Raw genomic sequence first — 19,712 nt, forward strand, 5'->3', positions numbered from 1 at the left:
TGGGTTTGACTGGTTTGCACACCCCAAAGTCCAGGTTCTGTTCCCAAGGTAATCTGAATCCTGTGTTTGGAATAAAACCTGTATATAGGGTTTTCATGTGCTTTAGGATGGTTTAGGTACAGAGAACATGACTGGGTCAGGAGAGGAAAGGGAATGAGGAAGGTAGAGAGAAGACCTGTGTTTAAGATGTGAAGCCCTGTTTGATTTCTGTGCCTTCCACAAATGTAGCTCTCCACCTTCCCCACACCCAATGAGGAGGAGTGGTAGCACAGTGGATAAGGCCTTTCTGGTCCTGGCATCCTGATTATGCAGTGTCCTCCCCAGGGAGGATTGTCTTGCCCCCCCGCCTACAATATTTTTTGCTAACCACATCTCTCCTGATTTTTTGTCAATTATATTTGCTGACTTGGTGCAGGTTTTTATATTCTAGTACAGGTAGTGAACATTTTGGGTGCGGGTTCTGTTCCTCGCCCCTGCATGTGCACCCTGTCTCCCACATTCTGCCCTCTTCCAGGTCCAAAATTACCCATGTGTCAGTGGCCACGCATCAACTGGACACACACAAAATGGTCGCTGCCTGAATACAAATACTATTTGTCAATTTTGGGGTTGTATTTTCTGATTCTAAGTTTGCAGCTGTCCAGCGACCTTGGTTGATGGGTGGTATAGAAATGTCTCGATTGAATAAATTAACCTCAAGGGCTCCAGATCTTGCTGAAGTTCTCAAGAAACAAAATAATTTACTGGTCTCTTGATGCTCATCTGGGAAGCATTGGATTATATCCAGCTAATTTATTCTCAGAGTAGGCCCCCTGAAATTTATAGGCCAATGTTAGTCATGCACATTAATTTAAATGGGTCTACTCTGAGTAGGACTAACACTGAATGCAACCTGTTGCGTGGTATTCAGCTAAGTTTTACTCAGAGTAGACCCACTGAATTCAGTGGCCATGGCTAAGTTAATTTCAGTGGGTCTACTTAGCTGAATACCACCCACTGTGTGGGATGATGGGAAGCAAATCCATTTTTGTAATGAGAACTTAATTGGTTTCCTGTGTTCTACCTCCCCCACCCCAGAGAATATTTGGAGAAGCTGCTGAAAAGAATTTGTATCTTTCTCAGCTGATTATATTGGATACACTGGAAAAATGTCTTGCTGGGGTGAGTAGCCTGCTTAACAATTAGTTGCCTTTGCAAATTCTTCATAGACAATCTAACTGTGAAGATGTGTGAAATGTCTGTCTTCTGAAATAGTCATGTTCTTCATGATAATATGTCAGATTTGTAGAAAGTCACTCCCCTGTTATGCTTGAGAAGTTGCCTCCAAATGCACTTGAACTATGGTGTGTTTTAACTTCTTTATGTGTTGATCTACATACCAAATAAATTTAATAAAAATAATATAGAAGTGACTTCCAGGCAATCAGGGATTTTTTTGTAAACGGACGGTTTCAAACTGTTGCAGTGCTACAAACAACTGTCTAGAAAATGTAGACAAGTGGGCTAATAGCATTTTCGTGGCAGCAATTTGCAGGGTAGAGAGCCAAGTCCTGCAGCTGATTGCTGATATTTGTTTGCCTTTTTGCTGAATGCATCAGGAAATGGATGCAACTTTCCTTGTAACTAATTCCTGTATTCGTGTGCTTTTTTTAAAAAATGTGACTAATTCTGGAAAGGAAAATAATGTTGGACTTGAAAAGCAAACTTAAAAGAAAAAAGAAGGAACTTTTGTGTTTACTTGTGGCTCAGCCACTGCAAAGAGATAAGACTTTTTCACTTTAAAAGTTAATTTTTTTAAACATAAGTCCACCTGAGATCTCCTGTGGTTATCTTTCAATTTGGCTTAGTTTTGTACACAGATAATGGAGCTTACTCCTTGGCTGCTAAAGATGACTTTTGCAGGTGCTTCCTAGTTTACATTAGTTAACTTTGTCTAAACTTCCAGTGGGAATGCAGTCCTGAGGTTTCCAGTGATCCTATTTTCACTTAACTTTGTTCTCGGAGTCTCTCTGCTTTTTTCCTCTTTTGCAACCTTGGGAATGCAGTTAGTGGTTTAGCTCTTTCTGCAAAGCTGTAAAGCCAAACTTGGGCTCTGGTGAAATCTAAGAGTCTTTGTTTATTCCTGAGGGTTTCCTTCACACAGTTCCAAGCTTAGTGTAATGAGATCATCTATAAGCTGCTTGTGATTTCCCCATACTGGTTTTAAAAGATCGCTTTCCAAGCCATTGCAGACGGAATAGTTCATGGTTTGTCATTTGACACCTGTGTAAACATACTTGCAGACAATCTATAAATGTAGTCATGAGACCCGCAGCATGTTCCTGTGCTTCTCTGAGCAGCAGAACATTGGATCGAGCACACGACTCCCCTTCTCTGGACCGTGTGCAAGGCTCACCTATTAGGCAAGGTGATCCCTTTGCCTCAGGTAGTGGATCGGTCTTGTGTGCCCTCCTTCCCCCTGCCCCCCCCTCTAATAGCCTCTGCTGGCCTGCAGAGGCTGTCTGGGTCAATGGCTATGACTGTTGCAGAGGTACTTGTTAAGGACCGTTCAGGCCACTTGCCTATGCCTCCATCTGAAGAAGGGTCCTTGCTCGCAGCAAGGTGTGATGGGCAAGATGGAGCTGCAGGACATCTATTTAAAATTGCATAGTTTTATGACAGGGGAAAAAATAAGACCACTAAACAATAACAAAGTACAGTTAAAATCGATAGAAAACATTAAACTATGGAGCTAAAATCACTTTAAAAGTCTTTAACTTGGCATCTCAACTAAGATATAGGGGTGCTACCACTGAAAACACCCTTTTCCTGGTTGCTTCCCCCCCCCCCCCCGTTAATTGCTGATAGGCAGAAAAGGGTTTCTAATGCAGATTTTGAGGCGCAGGCAGGTTCAAGAGGAGAAAGGCGGCCAAGGAAAAGGATAGAGAGCTGCTTCTGCAGGGATACAACAAAAGGATAGCAGCGATCTTTTCCCCAGCCACATTAAGGGTTCCTCAAGGGTCATTATAACACCCTGCTGCAAGTTATCGTGACAGATGTGGCTGGTTCATGTGCAGCGTTTTCCCACAGCCTGGCGAGATGTGTCTCATGAGTGCAAACACACACATCTTGTTTACAAAATACTGTGATAGCTTGGGAGTGGAGCAGATTTCCTGGGTTACTAACAATGGGGGAAGAGAACTGTGAAAACGCTTCAGGCAGGCAGTCACTTACAAACTGTCCTCCTAGCAACCAAAGGACACTATGAGGCTCGATGAGACGATGCTGGTCAAGCAGTTGTTGCCGGAGATCTGTCACTTTATCCACACCTACCGCGAAGGGAATCAACACGCAGCAGAGCTTCGCAATTCTGCCTCTGGAGTTCTCTTTTCTCTCAGCTGCAACAATTTCAACGCCGTCTTCAGCCGCATCTCCACCAGGTGAGTGAGTGAAAGATGCTACTTTCCCCATCGTTCCTAGAAGGCCCATTTAATAAATAATAATTTTATTATTTATACCCTACCCATCTGGCTGGGTTTCCCCAGCCACTCCCCATTTAAAATATTGTCAATTTTTTCTGACCCCAGTCAGCCTCTATCATGTATAAATATCAATACATCTCAAGGAAGGTTAAAATCAGTGTGGTTGATTGAGCTTCTGAGTGTCTAGTCTCTTCTGACCTAGTATAGTCTATTTCTACACCTTCCTTCTGCTTGTGGGCTGTTGGGTCATCTCTTTGAACGCAGGTGTATGTTAATACAGTGGTACCTCAAGTTACAAATGCCTCAGGTTACAAACGCTTCAGGTTACAAACTCCGCTAACCTGGAAGAGTTACCTCAAGTTTAGAACTTTGCCCCAGGATGAGAAAGGAAATCGTGTGCCGGCAGCACAGCGGCAGCAAGAGGCCCCATTAGCGAAAGCACGCCTCTAGTTAAGAACAGTTTCAGGTTAAGAACGGACCTACGGAACGAATTAAGTTTGTAACGAGAGGTACCACTGTAATTTTGATTCATTTAGAAGGCTTTGCATCAAGTCAGACCTAAAGAATTGGAAACCAAACAAGCTGAAGATGGATATTTCATTAGTCGTCTTCTTTCTTTGGCGATCAATCATAGCCGAGTAAGATTGTCTTCCATAAACACAGTTTTAACAATGAGTCCGTAAGTGACTGTGGAGGCCAATTCTGGATCCACACGTCCTTCCACAGTGGGGACTTTGGTTTCCGGATGGGAGTTGATCATGGTGTGGATTTGTCAACCGTGCCTTCCTCTTAGCACGTTTCTCCCTTGCATCTTGAGCACGAGTGTCTTCAAAGCCCATAACACCTTTGGTAAAGGCTGTTCTCCAACTGGAGCGCTTGCGGGCCAGTGTTTCCCAATTGTTGGTGTTCATACAACATTTTTAAAAATTTGCCTTGAGACTGTCTTTAAACCTCTTTTGTTGACCACCAGCATTACGCTTTCCATTTTTAAGTTTGGAATAGAGTAGTTGCTTTGGAAGATGATCATCAGGCATCCGCACTACATGACCAGTCCAACGAAGTTGATGTTGAAGAACCATTGCTTCAACACTGGTGATATTTGCTTCTTCCAGTACACTGGTATTAGTTCTCCTGTCTTCCCAAGTGATGTAATGTTTCATAGGGGGACAAATTAGAGCTCTGTGGTAGCATGGTTCAAGCCCTGACATAAGATAATTTTCCTGCTCAAGACCCTCAAGAACTGCTGCCGCTCAGAGGAGACAATGCTGGTCTAATTGGGCAAATCATTTAAGGTATAAGGCAGCTTCCTTTGTTCCCCTATGTGAATTTTGGATCCAGAAGTGGAGAGCATAGGAGCAACATCAGTCTCTAGTGAACAGGTAGAAAGTCCTGCAGTTAAAGGGTACCTCAACTAAATTTTAAGGGCCTTTTCATAACCTCTGTTCCAAGGAGTTGTTCTTGGCAGCCAGCTCTGGAGGATGTGGGTTTTCTCTTTTTTGCTAAATGGCTTGATGGAGAGAAGTTCCATACAGAACGGGAGACACTGCATTTCCTTTATGGGGAATAGTCAGAAACAATTAAATAAAAACCTCTCCTTGAACTAACTTCTGAGTGTTGTTTGGTCTCATATTTCCTGTTCTTGGCTGCATGGACCTGGGAGGGGACCATGAAAGAGAGAAATCGTTTCAAATGATGTTCTTGCTCAGAAATTAATTTAAACATTTGGCCATTCATTGCTTGTCCCCATGGGTTATTTTGCCGGGGGGGTGGGGTGGCGGGGTGTTCAGTGGTGCAGGCTTAGCGTTGTGGGTCCTGTGACCCATGCTTTTGAATTCCTGGCACATTCCCATGTCATGCTAGAGTTAAGTCTTTCTCCACATAGATGAAATGAAGAGCTCCCTTGCTGGTTGGCGCTGGAAGTTACGTATCATGTTGCGCACACACATCTGTAGATTTAAGACCGAGCAAAGCAGTTTCTCAGCTTGCACTCAACACATGATTTAGATATTAGTTGCATGTGGGCCAAAGTGCTGAATCACCAAGTGTGTGGTGTGGGTGGGAGAAGAATCTGTGAGATGCACTTAAGACTTCATAGCTAATTGAATTCATTAGGGTCAAGGCAAAAGAGGGCAGTGAGGCGCCATGGGGTTGGTTTGTTTTTTTGACAGAATGGGCTGTGAAGCTGTGAATAACTTCACATTCAGCTCAGATCTATGCTTATGTCCTCTAGCATATTGAGGTGGACTTCAAATGCACATGGACATGTGGCCCCTCAGGCTCATGCATTAAAAAATTAGTAACACAATTTGGTAAATTAATAACATGATTTGGAGATTAGCTAGCACAGACTTGCCTATTCTGCTTTTGTCCCCTGGCCTCATAAAATGAAAGCCTGTTTCAGGCACTTAATGCACTGGTGATTTTTTTGCATGGCCAAGGGGGAGTGGGTATGTGCTCCCACATGTTTAGTGTTAGATGTAAACCCTACCTGTGGAGACATATCTTGCGTGATTTGTGCACCTTAAGGGGGCAAGGGAGGCGACAGGAATCTGGATTTAAGTGTGTAGGCAGCACCTTCCTCACATCATGCAATATCCGTGGTGAATAACCATCTTAACCTGACCATGTCAATGTCAAAAAGGGGAAAAATCAAAATAGTTCTGTGGAATCCCCGTACTTTTAACATGGTTTTATTTCTTGTGGGCCGCTCTGAGAACTCTGCTCTCAGGTAAACTATAAATCCTATCAAACAGCTAAGGAAATAAAATTAATGGTCAGTGTGGAAATTGAATGAAAAGGAAGTGTTGGCAAGTTCTGAATCTTTAAAATCCAAAGCATGGCTGTGTCACCTTTGTGCATTTGACCAATTCTGGTTGTCCTAAACATCTGAGTGCATTATCATTTCACATTGTCCCCTCTCCCTTCATTATGTCAAAAGTCCATCCATTTTGAGAAGCTGCTTGTTTTTTGCAGATTGCAGGAATTGACTGTGTGCTCTGAAGACAATGCTGATGTTCATGACATTGAACTCTTACAGTACATCAGTGTCGACTGTGCTAAACTAAAGCGTATACTGCAAGGTAAGTGGGTCTTGCTCCTAAGTATATATCCTTAAGGACAGGGTGCTACAGTTCCTCCTATTGATCTAGCTCAGTGATGGCCAAACCTGGCCCTCCAGCTGTTTTGGGACTACAGTTCCCATCATCCCTGACCACTGGTCCTGTTAGCTAGGGATGATGGGAGTTGTAGTCCACAAACAGCTGGAGGGCCAAGTTTGGGAAACACTGATCTAGCTTGACTAATAATTGCCTGTGCATAAGCATTGTGTAGATGTTGTTTGTGGTTTGTTGAAATATGAGCTGTGCCAAAGCACCAAGGCAATTTACAATTAAAATATTAACACAAACAAATGGTGCGAAATATTCTCAGGCCTGTTTCAGCAGCTGTTGGTACTATCACCTTTGCTTTAGTCACCCTGGCTTCTGCCTTCCTTCAGGTCACACAGTTTTTAGTTTCTATTACCTGGGGGTGGGGATGTTTGTTGTATGCTATTTTTGTATTGCTTTCTATTATTTGTTTGTTTTATTTTTATTTGACAGAATTCATATGCCACTTGATTTGTAAGAAAACCTCTAAGTGGTTTGCAGAAACCTAAAAGCGGTTTACAAATAATCTTTGCTAGCCTCCCTATAGCTGCTGCTTGCACATGAGGGAGAAAATTTGCAGGTAACTATGATACCTGCAAATTTGTCTGTGCTGGGTAGGTAGTGGTTTTGAGGATGCATCAAGAATATGGCACAAAGGCAAGTGCCATGATTCCAGTAAAATCTGCATTCTCTCTCTCTTTTGCCACCTCCTGGCTCCTCATGATTTCAGTTTTTACTTTTTCAGTCAGTTTGGCCCTGATTTTTACTTTTGAAAGTTGATAGATATGTTAGTAGTATTACTCTCCTGTTAACAGCTGGCTGGAGTTGGGGAGATTCTTGGACTGAGATGAAAAAGAAGTCTACTCCCGGCTGAGGTGCAGTTCAGGAGTTTCCTGGCTGCTGCTTTTGTTATTAAAGTTTATTACTTTTTTTCCACCCTACCTATTCATTTTTAGTGCTCAAGGTGGCTTGCAGCAAATTAAAACATCAATAAAATAAAATAAATCTCACACACAGAGGAATAAAACAACGGATAAAACCCATGTTTAAGGGAATTAAAAACTAGCTGATTTCAAGGACCTCATGTTTGCAAACGAACAAACAAAACACCCACGATCTTCACATAGAGATGGAAGGCCATCATTACAAGTGGGAGGAGGAGAGAGGGTCTCGCAACAATACCAGTTCCATAACTGAGGCACCACCACAAACCCCACAACCCCACTCAAATACATTTCAGATATTGGAGGGATGTTAAGGAGTCTATCCAGGAGATCTTAATGTACAAGCATTGACCCCACCACCACAATGGTCTCCATAAGAATAGTCAAGTACAGTGGTACCTCTGGCTACGTACTTAATTCGTTCCAGAGGTCCGTTCTTAACTGAAACTGCTCTTAACCTGAAGCACCACTTTAAATAATGGGGCCTCCCTCTGCCGCCGCACCACCGGAGCACGATTTCTGTTCTCATCCTGAAGCAAAGTTCATAACCTGAGGTACTATGGGTTAGCGGAGTCTGTAACCTGAAGCATATGTAACCTGAAGCGTATGTAACCCAAGGTACCACTGTACTGTAATTTCTTTCAGTAGTTCAAGATACTGATTCGAAGCAGTGTTAGAAACTGGGATACAAAAGCTAGGAGCCAAATAGTTCCTGGAACCTGGGTTGTGGGCGCCAAAACAGAATGTTTAATCGCCATTTGGGGGGGGGGGAGGGGGTCAGCAACACTTTATTTATTATTTTGATAAGCATGAACTAATACACAATACACATTGTTAATATCACATTTTAACAGAAATTGTTAATACAGTGGTGCCTCGCAAGACGAAAAGAATCCGTTCCGCGATTCTCTTCGTCTAGTGGTTTTTTCGTCTTGCGAAGCAAGCCCATTGACGGATTAGCGCTATTAGCGGCTTTTAGCGGCTTTTAGCGGCTTATCGGATCAGCTGATAAGCGGCTTAGCGGATTAGAAAAAGGGGGGGGGGAGGAAAAAAAGCCCGCAGGAACTCGCAAGACATTTTCGTCTTGCGAATCAAGCCCATAGGGAAATTCGTTTTGCGAAGCGCCTCCAAAATGGAAAACCCTTTCGTCTAGCGGGTTTTCCGTCTTGCGAGGCGATCGTCTTGCGGGGCACCACTGTACATGTTTAACTTGGTGCGTACAATAAAAATATTTGTACTGTACTTCAGTTTTCAAAACATGCTACTCTTTATTGTCAAACACCTTAACGTATTGTCTATCCATAACATATACTTCAAGGCTTCTAAGCACATACATTTCAGTAATCCTTGAGTGTCAGCCAGGTGCAAAATATTGCACCTAGACCTTTTGAGGTGCTCGCAAATGGAAAATCTTTAGGTGCAAAATGTGCCCGGTGTTCTGCTAATTCCGAACCCTGATTGGAAGTATAAAAATAATGGGCCATGATGCAGCATTTGCTACTTGGGTGGCTGTTTAGGTGATTCTCAGGCAGTTTTCATAGCATAATTGTCATCTTGCACATTGTACGAGTGGATATTTTTTTTCTTGTTTTCACAGAAACGGCCTTTAAATTTAAAGCCCTCAAGAAAGTAGCACAACTGGCGGTTATCAACAGTCTTGAAAAGGCAAGTTTCCTCCTGGCTTGTAAGTCTCCAGAAGCTGCAAGAGTGTAGGTGTCTGCTCATAGGTTGTTGTGGGTTTTTGTGGTACTGGAGTGCATACCCAGTACTCTTTCTGCTGGAAGGAGAGAGCCAAAATCAGGCCGTGCAAAACTATCGAAAAACCTTCGCTTTTTGTTTCTCAGAAGAGCATCCCCGCAGCTGGATCTCACTAAGGACTTTCCTAGTCTGTTTTCCTCTCTGTCAGCAATAACCATCCAAATACCTCTTTAGGGAAGCCCACAAGGAGGGCATGTGCACAATAGTCTTCTCCTGGTATTATTCCCTAAGCAACTGGTATTCAGAAGCATAGAGTCTCTTATCTTGGAGTTAGCATACAGCTATTGTGGCTAGTAGGTATTGATAGCCATATTCCCCATGAATTTTTTCCGCAGCTCAGTTTCAGAGCATCTGCTTTGCATACAGGAATACTTCCCAGCATCTCCAGGCAGGGCCACACAAGACCATGTGGTCTGTAGTGAGTGAAGTGGCTCTGAGAGCTTTGCCAGATAAAACTGGAAAGGTGATGACTGTATCACTCATCACCATTGCTCCTGAACAAAATAAATTCCCTGAACTAACTGTGCTTTTATATTCCACAGGCATTTTGGAACTGGGTGGAAAACTATCCGGACGAGTTTACTAAGCTGTACCAGACACCGCAGACAGATCTGGCGGGTAAGGCATCAACAGAAGTTGGATTGTATACCTTATAAACTGGTGTGGGGTCTCTCCAGTTAACCACTATTTGCCTCAACTGTTGCCTGATTTCAGAGGTCACCCACTTCAGTACGGAGGAGAAGTTGCACTCCTCCTTTTTCCACTCCAGCAGATTGAGGGCAGGTCTATATGGCTGGCAAACTTCAGTGGTCGACTTATTTCCTGCAAAATCCCATTGGGTCCTAGGGTTCTTCCCTTAGCAGAAAATGTCTGTATATGCAGAAAGCTAATACATGAAAGGGAATAGGTATTCTTGATATGTAGCTTGATATTCGGGGAGTTCCTTATGAGGAGAGCATTCAAGTGTGCTTTTGTGATCTGAAGCTTGAAATGTCCAAGGAGAGTTGTACCATGTGTTTGGTTAAATATCTAGCCTGCCCATGATAAAACATGGTCAGATACTCGTTTCTGTATTAAAAACATTGCTGAAATGAAATCCTACATTTGACAATGAATAAGCACATAAGAAGAGCCTCCTGGGTCAGGCAAATGGCCCATCTAGACCAGCATCCTCTTCTCACAGTGGTCAGGTGCCTGTGGGACACCTTTTAAGCAGGACCTGAGCACCACAACCCTGTCCCCACTTGCATTTCCCAGCTACACTGGTACCTCTGGTTAAGAACTTAATTCGTCCGGAGGTCTGTTCTTAACCTGAAACCGTTCTTAACCTGAGGTACCACTGTAGCTGCCGTGTCGCCGGCGCACAATTTCTGTTCTCATCCTGAGGTAAAGTTCTTAACCCAAGGTACTACTTCCGGGTTAGCGGAGTCTGTAACCCGAAGTGTCTGTAACCCAAGATGTTCGTAACCTGAGGTACCACTGTACTGGTATTGAGAAGCATACTGCCTCCGACTTGGGGTGTTTTCCCTTTCAACAGCAGTGTTATCGCAGTGCTATGAAATACCATTCCTGGCAAACATGGGAGGTATTTCAGCTTTTGCACCTCAACCTACCCGGAAGTAACTGCATGTGTTGTCTCCTCCCTCCCTCCATCACAGATTGCGCAGAGAAGCTGTTTGATTTGGTGGATGGATTTGCCGAAAGCACAAAACGCAAGGCGGCTGTTTGGCCCTTGCAAATAATCCTCCTCGTCCTGTGTCCAGAAATCATCCAAAACATTAACAAGGATGGGGTGGAGGAGAACAAAATAAACAAGGTAAAGGGAGCTGCAATACCATCTCTGGCTGGTGCCAGTCCGGCTTTCATATATGCAAATAGATGATTTAAAAACAAATAAATAAGCAAGCATGTTGATTAAGAGGCTGGACTGGAACTTCTCTTTCTCTCTCGTTACATGCAAAGAATTTGCATATGATTCTTCCTTGAATCTAAGAGCTTGAGTACTTAAAAGCCTTTTGCTTCATTATTCTGCCTTTTTAAATTTTCCTGCAACTAGGAAAAATATCCCACTTTGCTGATCTAGTACTGGTGTCTGAGAGACCCCGGTTGAGTCACGGTTTTTAAAATCTAATGAGATGCTTTAAAATCTGTGTTGGGACTGCTGTCTCTTCCTAACGGAAGGAGAGCTCCCCCAAAGAAGAAAATTTCCAAGCGCATAGCAAAGTAGCACATGGGAGAGAATGCTAGGCTAGAAACATTTGCTCTGACATTCTAGCTTTCTGTGTGCAGGGAACGTTCTCCATGAAGGGGCATTCTGCCCTCTTAGCCTTCTGAAGTGGGTAAAGTCCAGAGACAGACTGACTGTCTCGGTGAGTACTAGGTTGTAGACAGTGGCGTCAGTTTTGTGTGTGCTTAAAAAAAAAAGTTAAGGATTATTCCTTCTAGTACTGTGGTATAATAATATAAAGATGGTTCTAGGCATTGGCTATGGCCTTAATATGATAAAGCACAGACTACACAAAAACTATTGCTGGTTGCTCATCATATTCATTTATATGCTGCTTTCCCACATAATACCCAAAGTGGCTGACAAAACCTGCAAGCAAATCAACATGCAAGTGCAAGAGAAGCAACAATCATTTCACAATGTATTATGCAAATCCACATTAGCAACCAGCATAGGAAAAGTGTTCTAGGTGCCTTCCGCAGAAGGAGCAGCTTTTGCAGGAAGGAGTCAGCCAAGGCCCTGGTCTCTGAGGCCAGGTGGAAGGAAGCCAGACAGAGAAGCAGGAACCGAGTCTTGCAGTACTGTCCTCAAGGCAGATCAGTGTCTGATCTGGAATTTGAGCCCTGGTATCTCAGGATGGAGTTATAAGTTCTTTTCTCTTTCTGACCGATTTTGTGTTTTGAATCCTGCAGAAGCTATTTTTGGACAACCTCAGGAAGGCACTTTCAGGCCACAGTGGAAGCAGACAGTTGACAGAAAGTGCTGCCATTGCTTGCGTTAAGTTGTGCAAAGCATCGACCTACATCAGCTGGGAAGACAACTCTGTCATTTTCCTTCTAGTTCAATCCATGGTGGTAGATCTGAAGGTAAAAAGATTTTGTAGTGCTGTGTTTGTGTGTATTTCAGCTTAGGATTTTGAACTGTTAAGTGAAACTTTCATGGCTCATCATTGCAAAGAGTGGTTAAGAGAAGCTTCGCCATGGCTTTGTGTGAGGTCTGAATTCACAACTCCTATTTAACAGAAACTGTTTCCCCTCCTGGGGCTGCTGCACTTGGAAATGGAAGTGAGCTTGAAGCTGTGGGAAGAAATGGAAGCAGAGCCATAGTTTACTTATTGGACACCTAGAAACTCAAACCATTGGTGTGGGTTCTAAATTAGAGTTGGCACAAACTGTTGCTTGATGTGATGACAGAATTGAGCTACAGTTTGATTGGTCAGGGTGTGCTATTTTGTGCATATACAGGATTTTTGTAAAATAAAATCTAGGCAAAGAATTCTGCCCTACTGATAAAATCAAAAGTTGGTTGGGGGGGACTGAGAGTTGGCCATAGACCAAAACTCTCACTTTAGCATAGAGCAGGCTTGACCAAACTCTTCCAGCTACATAAACATCTCTCTCGCTGGACACCATGTATATGGTAGTGTAGGGGAGATAACGGGTGGCATTCAACTAAATTTTACTCACAATAAACATATTGAAATTAGTGAACATGTCTAAGTTACATAGAATAGTTTCAAAGGATCTCTTCCAAGTGAAACCTAGTTGAATGCCACCCAATAACACTGGGAGGCCTCCTGAGTCTTTTACCAGATGGTCCAAGGAGAAAGCTGCATAGAAATCCTTAAAAATCTTGCAGGGGGTTGTCCTCTTGCTTGCTTAACAGTGACAACTGAGACTTATGACAGGGCCCTCCAGATGTTGGGATAATGGGAGTTGGAGTCCCACAACATCTGGAGGGCCACAAGTTCCCTATTTCTGGCTCAAGCCACTCAGTGGCATCCGTTGATGCCCGCTTCAAAGAGCAGACCCATTGACTTGACTTCCTTGGCCAATGTACACCTCCCTCTGTTGCAAGGCATGCTTTTTTCATAAAAGGTTCACTAGTTCCCAAAAGCTTGTCTGTTTCTGTTCTTATTGGAGGACAAAAATACTTCCTCAAATAGCCGCTTAATCCTTTAGAAAAGATGGGCCACTTTGCTCTTCTCATTCTCTGAAGAGTAGCCCCGCGGCACGTGCCGACCAAAATAACTGTGGCACATGTTTGTTGGTTTTTCAGAACCTGCTCTTCAATCCTAGCAAGCCGTTCTCAAGAGGCAACCAGAATGCGGACATAGACCTCATGATCGACTGCTTAGTGTCTTGCTTCCGCATCAACCCACACAATAACCAGCACTTCAAGGTGAGGCTTGTGGCTCTGCAGGCACATGCTCTCTAGCCTGAGGCTATTTTTGAGCCGCTGGATATGAAGGATGGCTGGGTCAGCAGCGGTTGGGGAGTCATGAATAATAGAGAATTCTGTTTCTCAGCAATTACAGTTTGAGTGTTTTCTATAAATCTATTTTTAGGTAGCTAGCTTTCAGGATACCTTTCCTGCTGCTCTTTAGTGACTTTCAAGTTTTGAATTGACTGAAGAAGCCCTAGTAATCTTTTATTTTCTTTGGACACAGTCCACCGAAAACGCCTCCCTTGAAAACCCAACAACATGGGACAACTGTGAGACCAGGCTACCTGAAAGGCTGCCTGCCTCTGTATAGACCTATAAGATCACTTAGAACATCTGGGGAAACTCTACTAGTAGTCCCATGCCTTTCAGAGTATCATTGGGTGGTGACCCCAAATCCGGCATTTTCTTCTGTTGCTCCTGTACTGTGGAATGCCATTCCCTCTGCTATATACAAAGTAGCCGCCACCAGTTGCTTCAGGCGTTCTGTGAAGATGTATCTTTTTGTTCAGATTTTTCCTAACCTGTAAGGTTTGAACCCGCTTTACATGTTTGAATCCTCTGTATTTCTGTTTCTGTTTGTTTCCATACATTTTCATGGGTTTTTGTATTGCTTTGTTAGATTTAGGTTGGGTTTTTGTTTCAGTTATATGTTTTGTTTTCACATGGCTTAGATTTTTTAAAATCTTAAATAGTTTAATGAATGCTTTTAACTAAATAAATAGGTTGCATGGGGAAAGGTGTTCACTTCATTCCTGCAGAAAATTGTCCTTTAACAAGTCCTGCTCGTTTCGATGGAGCTTTGTAACCCTTTGACTTCCGTGTTTGTTGCAGAAGGAAACCTTATAAATGTTTCCCTTCCTCTTTTGCAGACTTGCCTGGCACAGAATTCCCCATCAACATTTCATTATGTGCTGGTAAATTCACTCCACCGTATAATCACAAATGTAAGTTATTGAGTTATCAAAAAGACTTGGTAATTTGTTCAGAAATGGTAATGATTTGATTAGAAGTGGAGAAGGAGAATGGGACTGGGGGAAGGTGGAGAGCTTACCTGTTGAAGTTACGTGGGCAATTGCATTTCAAGGGTGGATTATCCCCCAAACCAGCAGAGGCTTTCTAGACATCAGAATCCCATTTCTACTGCCCATCTATTGATATGTTGGCATTCCATCAGCAACTGTAGATGCCAAATGTACGTGATAAGTAGTATCATTGAAAATTGTAAACTGTGTATAATAACTTGGGAAAGCCACTGTCCTTTCACTAACCTGCCTCACAGGGTTGTTATGAGGATAAAATGGGAAGTGAGCGAATCGTGTCTGCCACTGTGAGTTCCTTGGAAGGAAGGTGGGATATAAAAGTAATAATATAAATAAATAGTAGACACTTAGCATGGATGGGAAGGTCAGGATTTGGCCCTGAAATTGCACACTTCCTTCAGATGTGCACACACCTCCAATGTTCTTTATCTTGATTTCACATTTATGTCTGCATGGATATAAACCGGTTAAGGCAAGCCAGGTGAGACCCTGACATTTCAAGCTAGCTTCAGAATTAGAGTTTCATATCCTCCTTCAAAAGAAGGCTTCCTGGTTTTCATTAGCCACCTTTAACATCCATGCAGACGCAATGGCAAAACGACGGTCAAGCAATTTGGGGAGAATTCGCCCGAGAGGGAAGGCTGCATGCAATTCCTGTGGTTTGTTCCCGATCCCTTAGCCGTAGCTGAGGATTGGCTAGCATTGTGTCCACTGGCCTTTACCAGGCCTCCCTCCATAGCAGCAAGAATGGCTTCCAGATGTTATGTATGGGATTACCACCTGGAAGGGTGCTGCATTGCTCAGCACCACTGATTCATCCCCACTGGGAAGGAGGGCGGCAAGGATTCCTATTAGCTACTTCTAGAAACAGCATGAAAACAAAAACTTAACAACTGGAGACCATCGCTACCAAAGCTGTGTTTCTTTAAGCCACCAATCTGATCAGGGCTTCTTTCCGACTGAAATTGGAAGCGCCCTTCTGCAGGAGACTTTTGCTCACGGTTATTAACGGCCGTTGCCTCCCCACTCCTCCGTTTTTCTGAGTTCTGAGAGGCAGACAAAAACTTTAGGTTCACCTCTCCGCTCAGCCATGAAAGCCTGCTGGGTGACTGGGGGCCAGTCATTACTCACAGCCTAACCTACCTCACAGGGTGGTTGTGAGGATAAAATGGAGACGGGCAGAAAAGTGCACACCCTCTCGAGCTTCCTTGAGAAAAAGTGGGATTTAAATGTAATAGTAACATAAAGAAGAAAATGGGATCTTCCCTGGAGGCTTTCAAGGGATCACTGAACACGAGTCAGGGATGCTTTAGGGATGCGATTCGCAGAGTCAGGCTGCTGGGCCTGCGTGCCCCATTGAAATCTTTTCTAGGTTTCATTTTGTGATCTCTGTTGGTATTCTCTCTCCCCACCCCCGGCGTTACCTTAGTCTGCACTTGACTGGTGGCCCAAGATTGACGCTGTATACTGTCATTCAGTGGAACTCCGCAGCATGTTTAGTGAAACCCTCCATAAAGCTCTACAAGGTTCTGGCATGCACACACCGATTCGCATGACACCGGTAAGGCCCCGCTCCTCATTTTTCAGTTGTTAGATTTTGTTGTTGTTAAAAAAAGGAAGTGTGTTCATTACTTCTCCTTGATGTTCTGTTATATCATAGAAGGTGGTACAAATGCCGCAGTCCTTAAAAGCAGAAGTTCTAATGCTTTCCCCAATGATATTTCTTGCGTCCCAAGCAAATCCCAGGTTTGGATTTGTCCCAAGTCAACCAAGAAGAGAGTTTGGCTAGTGGTACTCTTTACTTCCAAGACCATAGGAAGAAAAGTCAAACACGAGTAGACTTGGCTACTGGAGTGCCTGGGCTTTGGATCCTATGCCATTCCAGAAATATTTGAAGGGTGAAATTTACATGGGACAGGTGGGTCAAAGGAGTACTGCCCACACCAACATTGCCCCCCCCTGCCCTCCATTTTTTTGAGTCTTTTGACCCAGACATAGATAGTGACATGAATATGAAGTGCATTGAAACATGTAAAATATACATAAAAATGTAGATCATAGAAGTGATCCATTGAATGAAAAAAGTTGAATTGGGCCCGGAAACAAATTGGCAGCTAGCTCAGTCAAACCAGGATTGCCCCAGTGAGCAACCTGGCTGCCAAATTCTGCACCAGCTGAAATTTCCCAGCTGTCTTCAGAGGCAGGCCAAGTGTAATGGGTTGCAGTAATCTAACCTAGAGGTTTACTAAAGCATAGACAACAATAGTTAGGGTGTCCCTGTCGAGATAGGGGCACAGCTGGGCCGCTGGCTGAAGCTGATGGAAGTTGTCTCACTGGCAGCTGCTCTCCAAGGTCTCAGACAGGGGACCTGCTATGTTAGGTCATTTATCTTGGGGGTTGGGAGACTTGTGACCATCTAGACATTGCTGGACTCCCAACTCTCATCATCCCCAGCCTGCATGGCCCAATGGTCAAGGGATTATGGGAGTTGAAGTCCAGCAACCTTTAGAGGACCACAGGTTTTTCCATGCTTTCTTTTTAATCAAGAGATGCTGGCAAATTAAACCTAGGGCCTTCTGCGTGCTTTGCATGCGCTCAACCGCCAAGCTGTTGCTTTTCCAGCTTTGTCAGCAAATTACAGAGATGTTTTTTCATGGAAGTTTCTTGTGCTGTCAGTTGTTTCGTTGCTCCATATTACAGCATGTCGGCAGTTCAGATCAGTGATAATGTAGGAGTGTAGAAGGAGAATTGTGCTGGGGTGGGGTTTTTTGGCAACAAGAATTATGTATACTATATGCAGAGTGTTTTCTGTGAACAGTGTAGGCTTGTGGTTCTCAGGCTTTGCAGGCATTTGCCTCTGTAGTTCATGCTGGTTCCAATGCCTTGCAGCTTCTTGAATCTCTTTGTATTGTGATAGTAGCACTTGTCTCCCAGAAAAAGTAATTGCATAGGAAGCTGACACAGTGGTCTATCCCAAGCCAGTATTATCAGCACTGACAGGCAGCAGCTGTCCTTGATTTCAGGCATGGGGTCTTTTCCAGCCTTATCTGAAGATGTCAGGGATTGCCTCTGGGACTTTCTGCATGCAAAGCAGTCATTGAGCTACAGCCCTTCCCCAAATAGTGTTCTGTTGTCTTCTGTGCTGTTGATCAAAGATACCCATTCCACTCTTGCATATGGCTCTCCATAGTCTCCTCTCCCAAAGTTCACTCTTGCTTCCAGAGAGCTGCAGCATCTGGTGGTCCCAGATGGTTTGCCATAGGGGGATTGTGTAGAATTACATTCAGATGATTAGGGCTGCCTTGGCCCTCTTTATTTCAATGAATTCTGCATCTCTGTTGCTACTTGGTAGCTTCACATTGCATCTTTGCTTCTTAATTTGCTACCCACATTTTTTAAGAAAAATGAATTATAACCAGGTGTTGTTATACATAGATATAGCTCTACACTCTCTCTCTCTCTCTCATTCTCACAGCAGCATTGAGAGTTTGGTTCAGGTGAGGGAATGTGATGTCCCAAGCTGAGTTAAAGGGCCCTTGAGCTGTCAAGCTGTGTTGTCAGATGCAAAGACATACCCATACAAACACACCCACTTTGCAGCTGAAACTGTTCCTCACGACTCAGCCATGGGACTGATTTCTTTGGAAATTTAAGGATGTGTTCATAATATGGGGAGGAAAAGAACGAACAGTTGTGCATTGCAGCTCTGACACTGATTGGCGGCACTTTGTCTTCTGCTTCTTATTTTCTGTTCATATTGGCTGCTGTCGCTCACATGATCAGATGCCAACCAGTCACTGCTATGCATTGCAGTGGGCTTCTGTTGCTGTAAGTATATGACCCATTGTTAACTACCACAGAAAAGCTTTCCCTTTATTTCCCCCCGTGACTTTTCTGTGTATAGTTACCACTACAGTCATGTCACTTCATTTCAGTGATTGATTATGTAGCATGCTTTCACCTGTTGGCTGTAATGAAACAATTAAAACCCATTTCACAGACCAGGTGACATAAGCGGTTTTATTCTCTCCATTATTCCCCTGCCCTCGCATCCCTTAATTTATCACAACTTGTTTTCTTAAACATGAAGTGATGCCCTCCTTCAGTATAAACTGCTAGTTCTTTATTTTTGTTCTTTGACAAATGAGTTAACAACAAAGATTTTTCCTGGGGCTGGTGTAAGTATAACCATGGTTAGGAGACAGCCATAGGGCTGTATATTCTCCCTCTTTCAGGAGGAAATTCCTCTTTCCCTGCTTCAACCATGTTTAGAGGATACATCAGCACCGACCTTCACCTTGTTTGTGACAAACTAGGGTTTCAGCATGCAGTTTAATGTCGGTTTCAAATCCTGGGTAGTCCTGACCATGGTTAAGATAAATGCTGAAGTCAGCAGTCAGTGCCTTGACTGCAGTTAAGATGTGAGTAGGGAATTGGCTTCTGAAAGCGGAACCCTTTTCTTGTTCAGAAGGAAGCACTATTAAATCTGTATTCTTATTAGATTTCTTTGTGAAAATAGTGTGCAGTTGTAACATCAGCTATCAAATACTAGATTTGAGAACAAATTCATAAACTTCTTTTTATTTCTGAGTAACTAAATCCATTGTTATTTTTAAAAAGTTTGCAGTTTCACTGAGATGGTTTAGAGGGTTTACCCTCAAAGAATGATCAACTCATTCTCTCTGCCCACCTCCCACCTTCATTTAGATAATTTGTTTTTAGTATGTTAATGCATATGATTTTGGTCCTGCTGTTGGGTATCTTGTGTGTGTAGAAATAGAAAACAATTCATTAACATGAAAACATATTTTGTATTTTATCGCCATTAATATGCATACATTGTTGTGTGCAGATTGGGTTAGGACTGTGCCTGCTCAGTTATCAGTATCATTCTCTGCTAGGAATGAGAA

General features: G+C 43.3%; 2 protein-coding genes across 7 annotated transcripts in view; one reads left to right on the plus strand and one right to left on the minus strand.

The window, feature by feature from the left end:
- Nucleotides 1-19,712, minus strand: part of EVI2A (ecotropic viral integration site 2A) — a 166,724-nt gene that overhangs the window by 60,081 nt on the left and 86,931 nt on the right. The gene's annotated exons all lie outside the window — the stretch shown is intronic.
- Nucleotides 1-19,712, plus strand: part of NF1 (neurofibromin 1) — a gene marked incomplete at its 3' end in the record, with an annotated part of 165,357 nt that overhangs the window by 9,006 nt on the left and 136,639 nt on the right. For 4 of the 6 annotated variants that reach the window (XM_081843435.1, XM_081843431.1, XM_081843433.1 and 1 more), the window contains exons 3-12: nucleotides 1,078-1,161; nucleotides 3,229-3,419; nucleotides 6,435-6,541; nucleotides 9,149-9,216; nucleotides 9,852-9,927; nucleotides 10,968-11,125; nucleotides 12,229-12,402; nucleotides 13,595-13,717; nucleotides 14,632-14,706; nucleotides 16,232-16,363. In XM_081843435.1, coding sequence (XP_081699561.1) covers nucleotides 1,078-1,161; nucleotides 3,229-3,419; nucleotides 6,435-6,541; nucleotides 9,149-9,216; nucleotides 9,852-9,927; nucleotides 10,968-11,125; nucleotides 12,229-12,402; nucleotides 13,595-13,717; nucleotides 14,632-14,706; nucleotides 16,232-16,363 — 1,188 coding nt within the window. Of the gene's footprint in view, nucleotides 1-1,077; nucleotides 1,162-3,228; nucleotides 3,420-6,434; nucleotides 6,542-9,148; nucleotides 9,217-9,851; nucleotides 9,928-10,967; nucleotides 11,126-12,228; nucleotides 12,403-13,594; nucleotides 13,718-14,631; nucleotides 14,707-16,231; nucleotides 16,364-18,585; nucleotides 18,631-19,712 lie in introns of all 6 variants that reach the window. The other 2 variants (XM_081843430.1, XM_081843432.1) reach the window with 1 other exon arrangement.

Source organism: Podarcis erhardii, assembly GCF_964252035.2.
Source record: "Podarcis erhardii genome assembly, chromosome: 16".
NCBI lineage: Eukaryota > Metazoa > Chordata > Lepidosauria > Squamata > Lacertidae > Podarcis > Podarcis erhardii.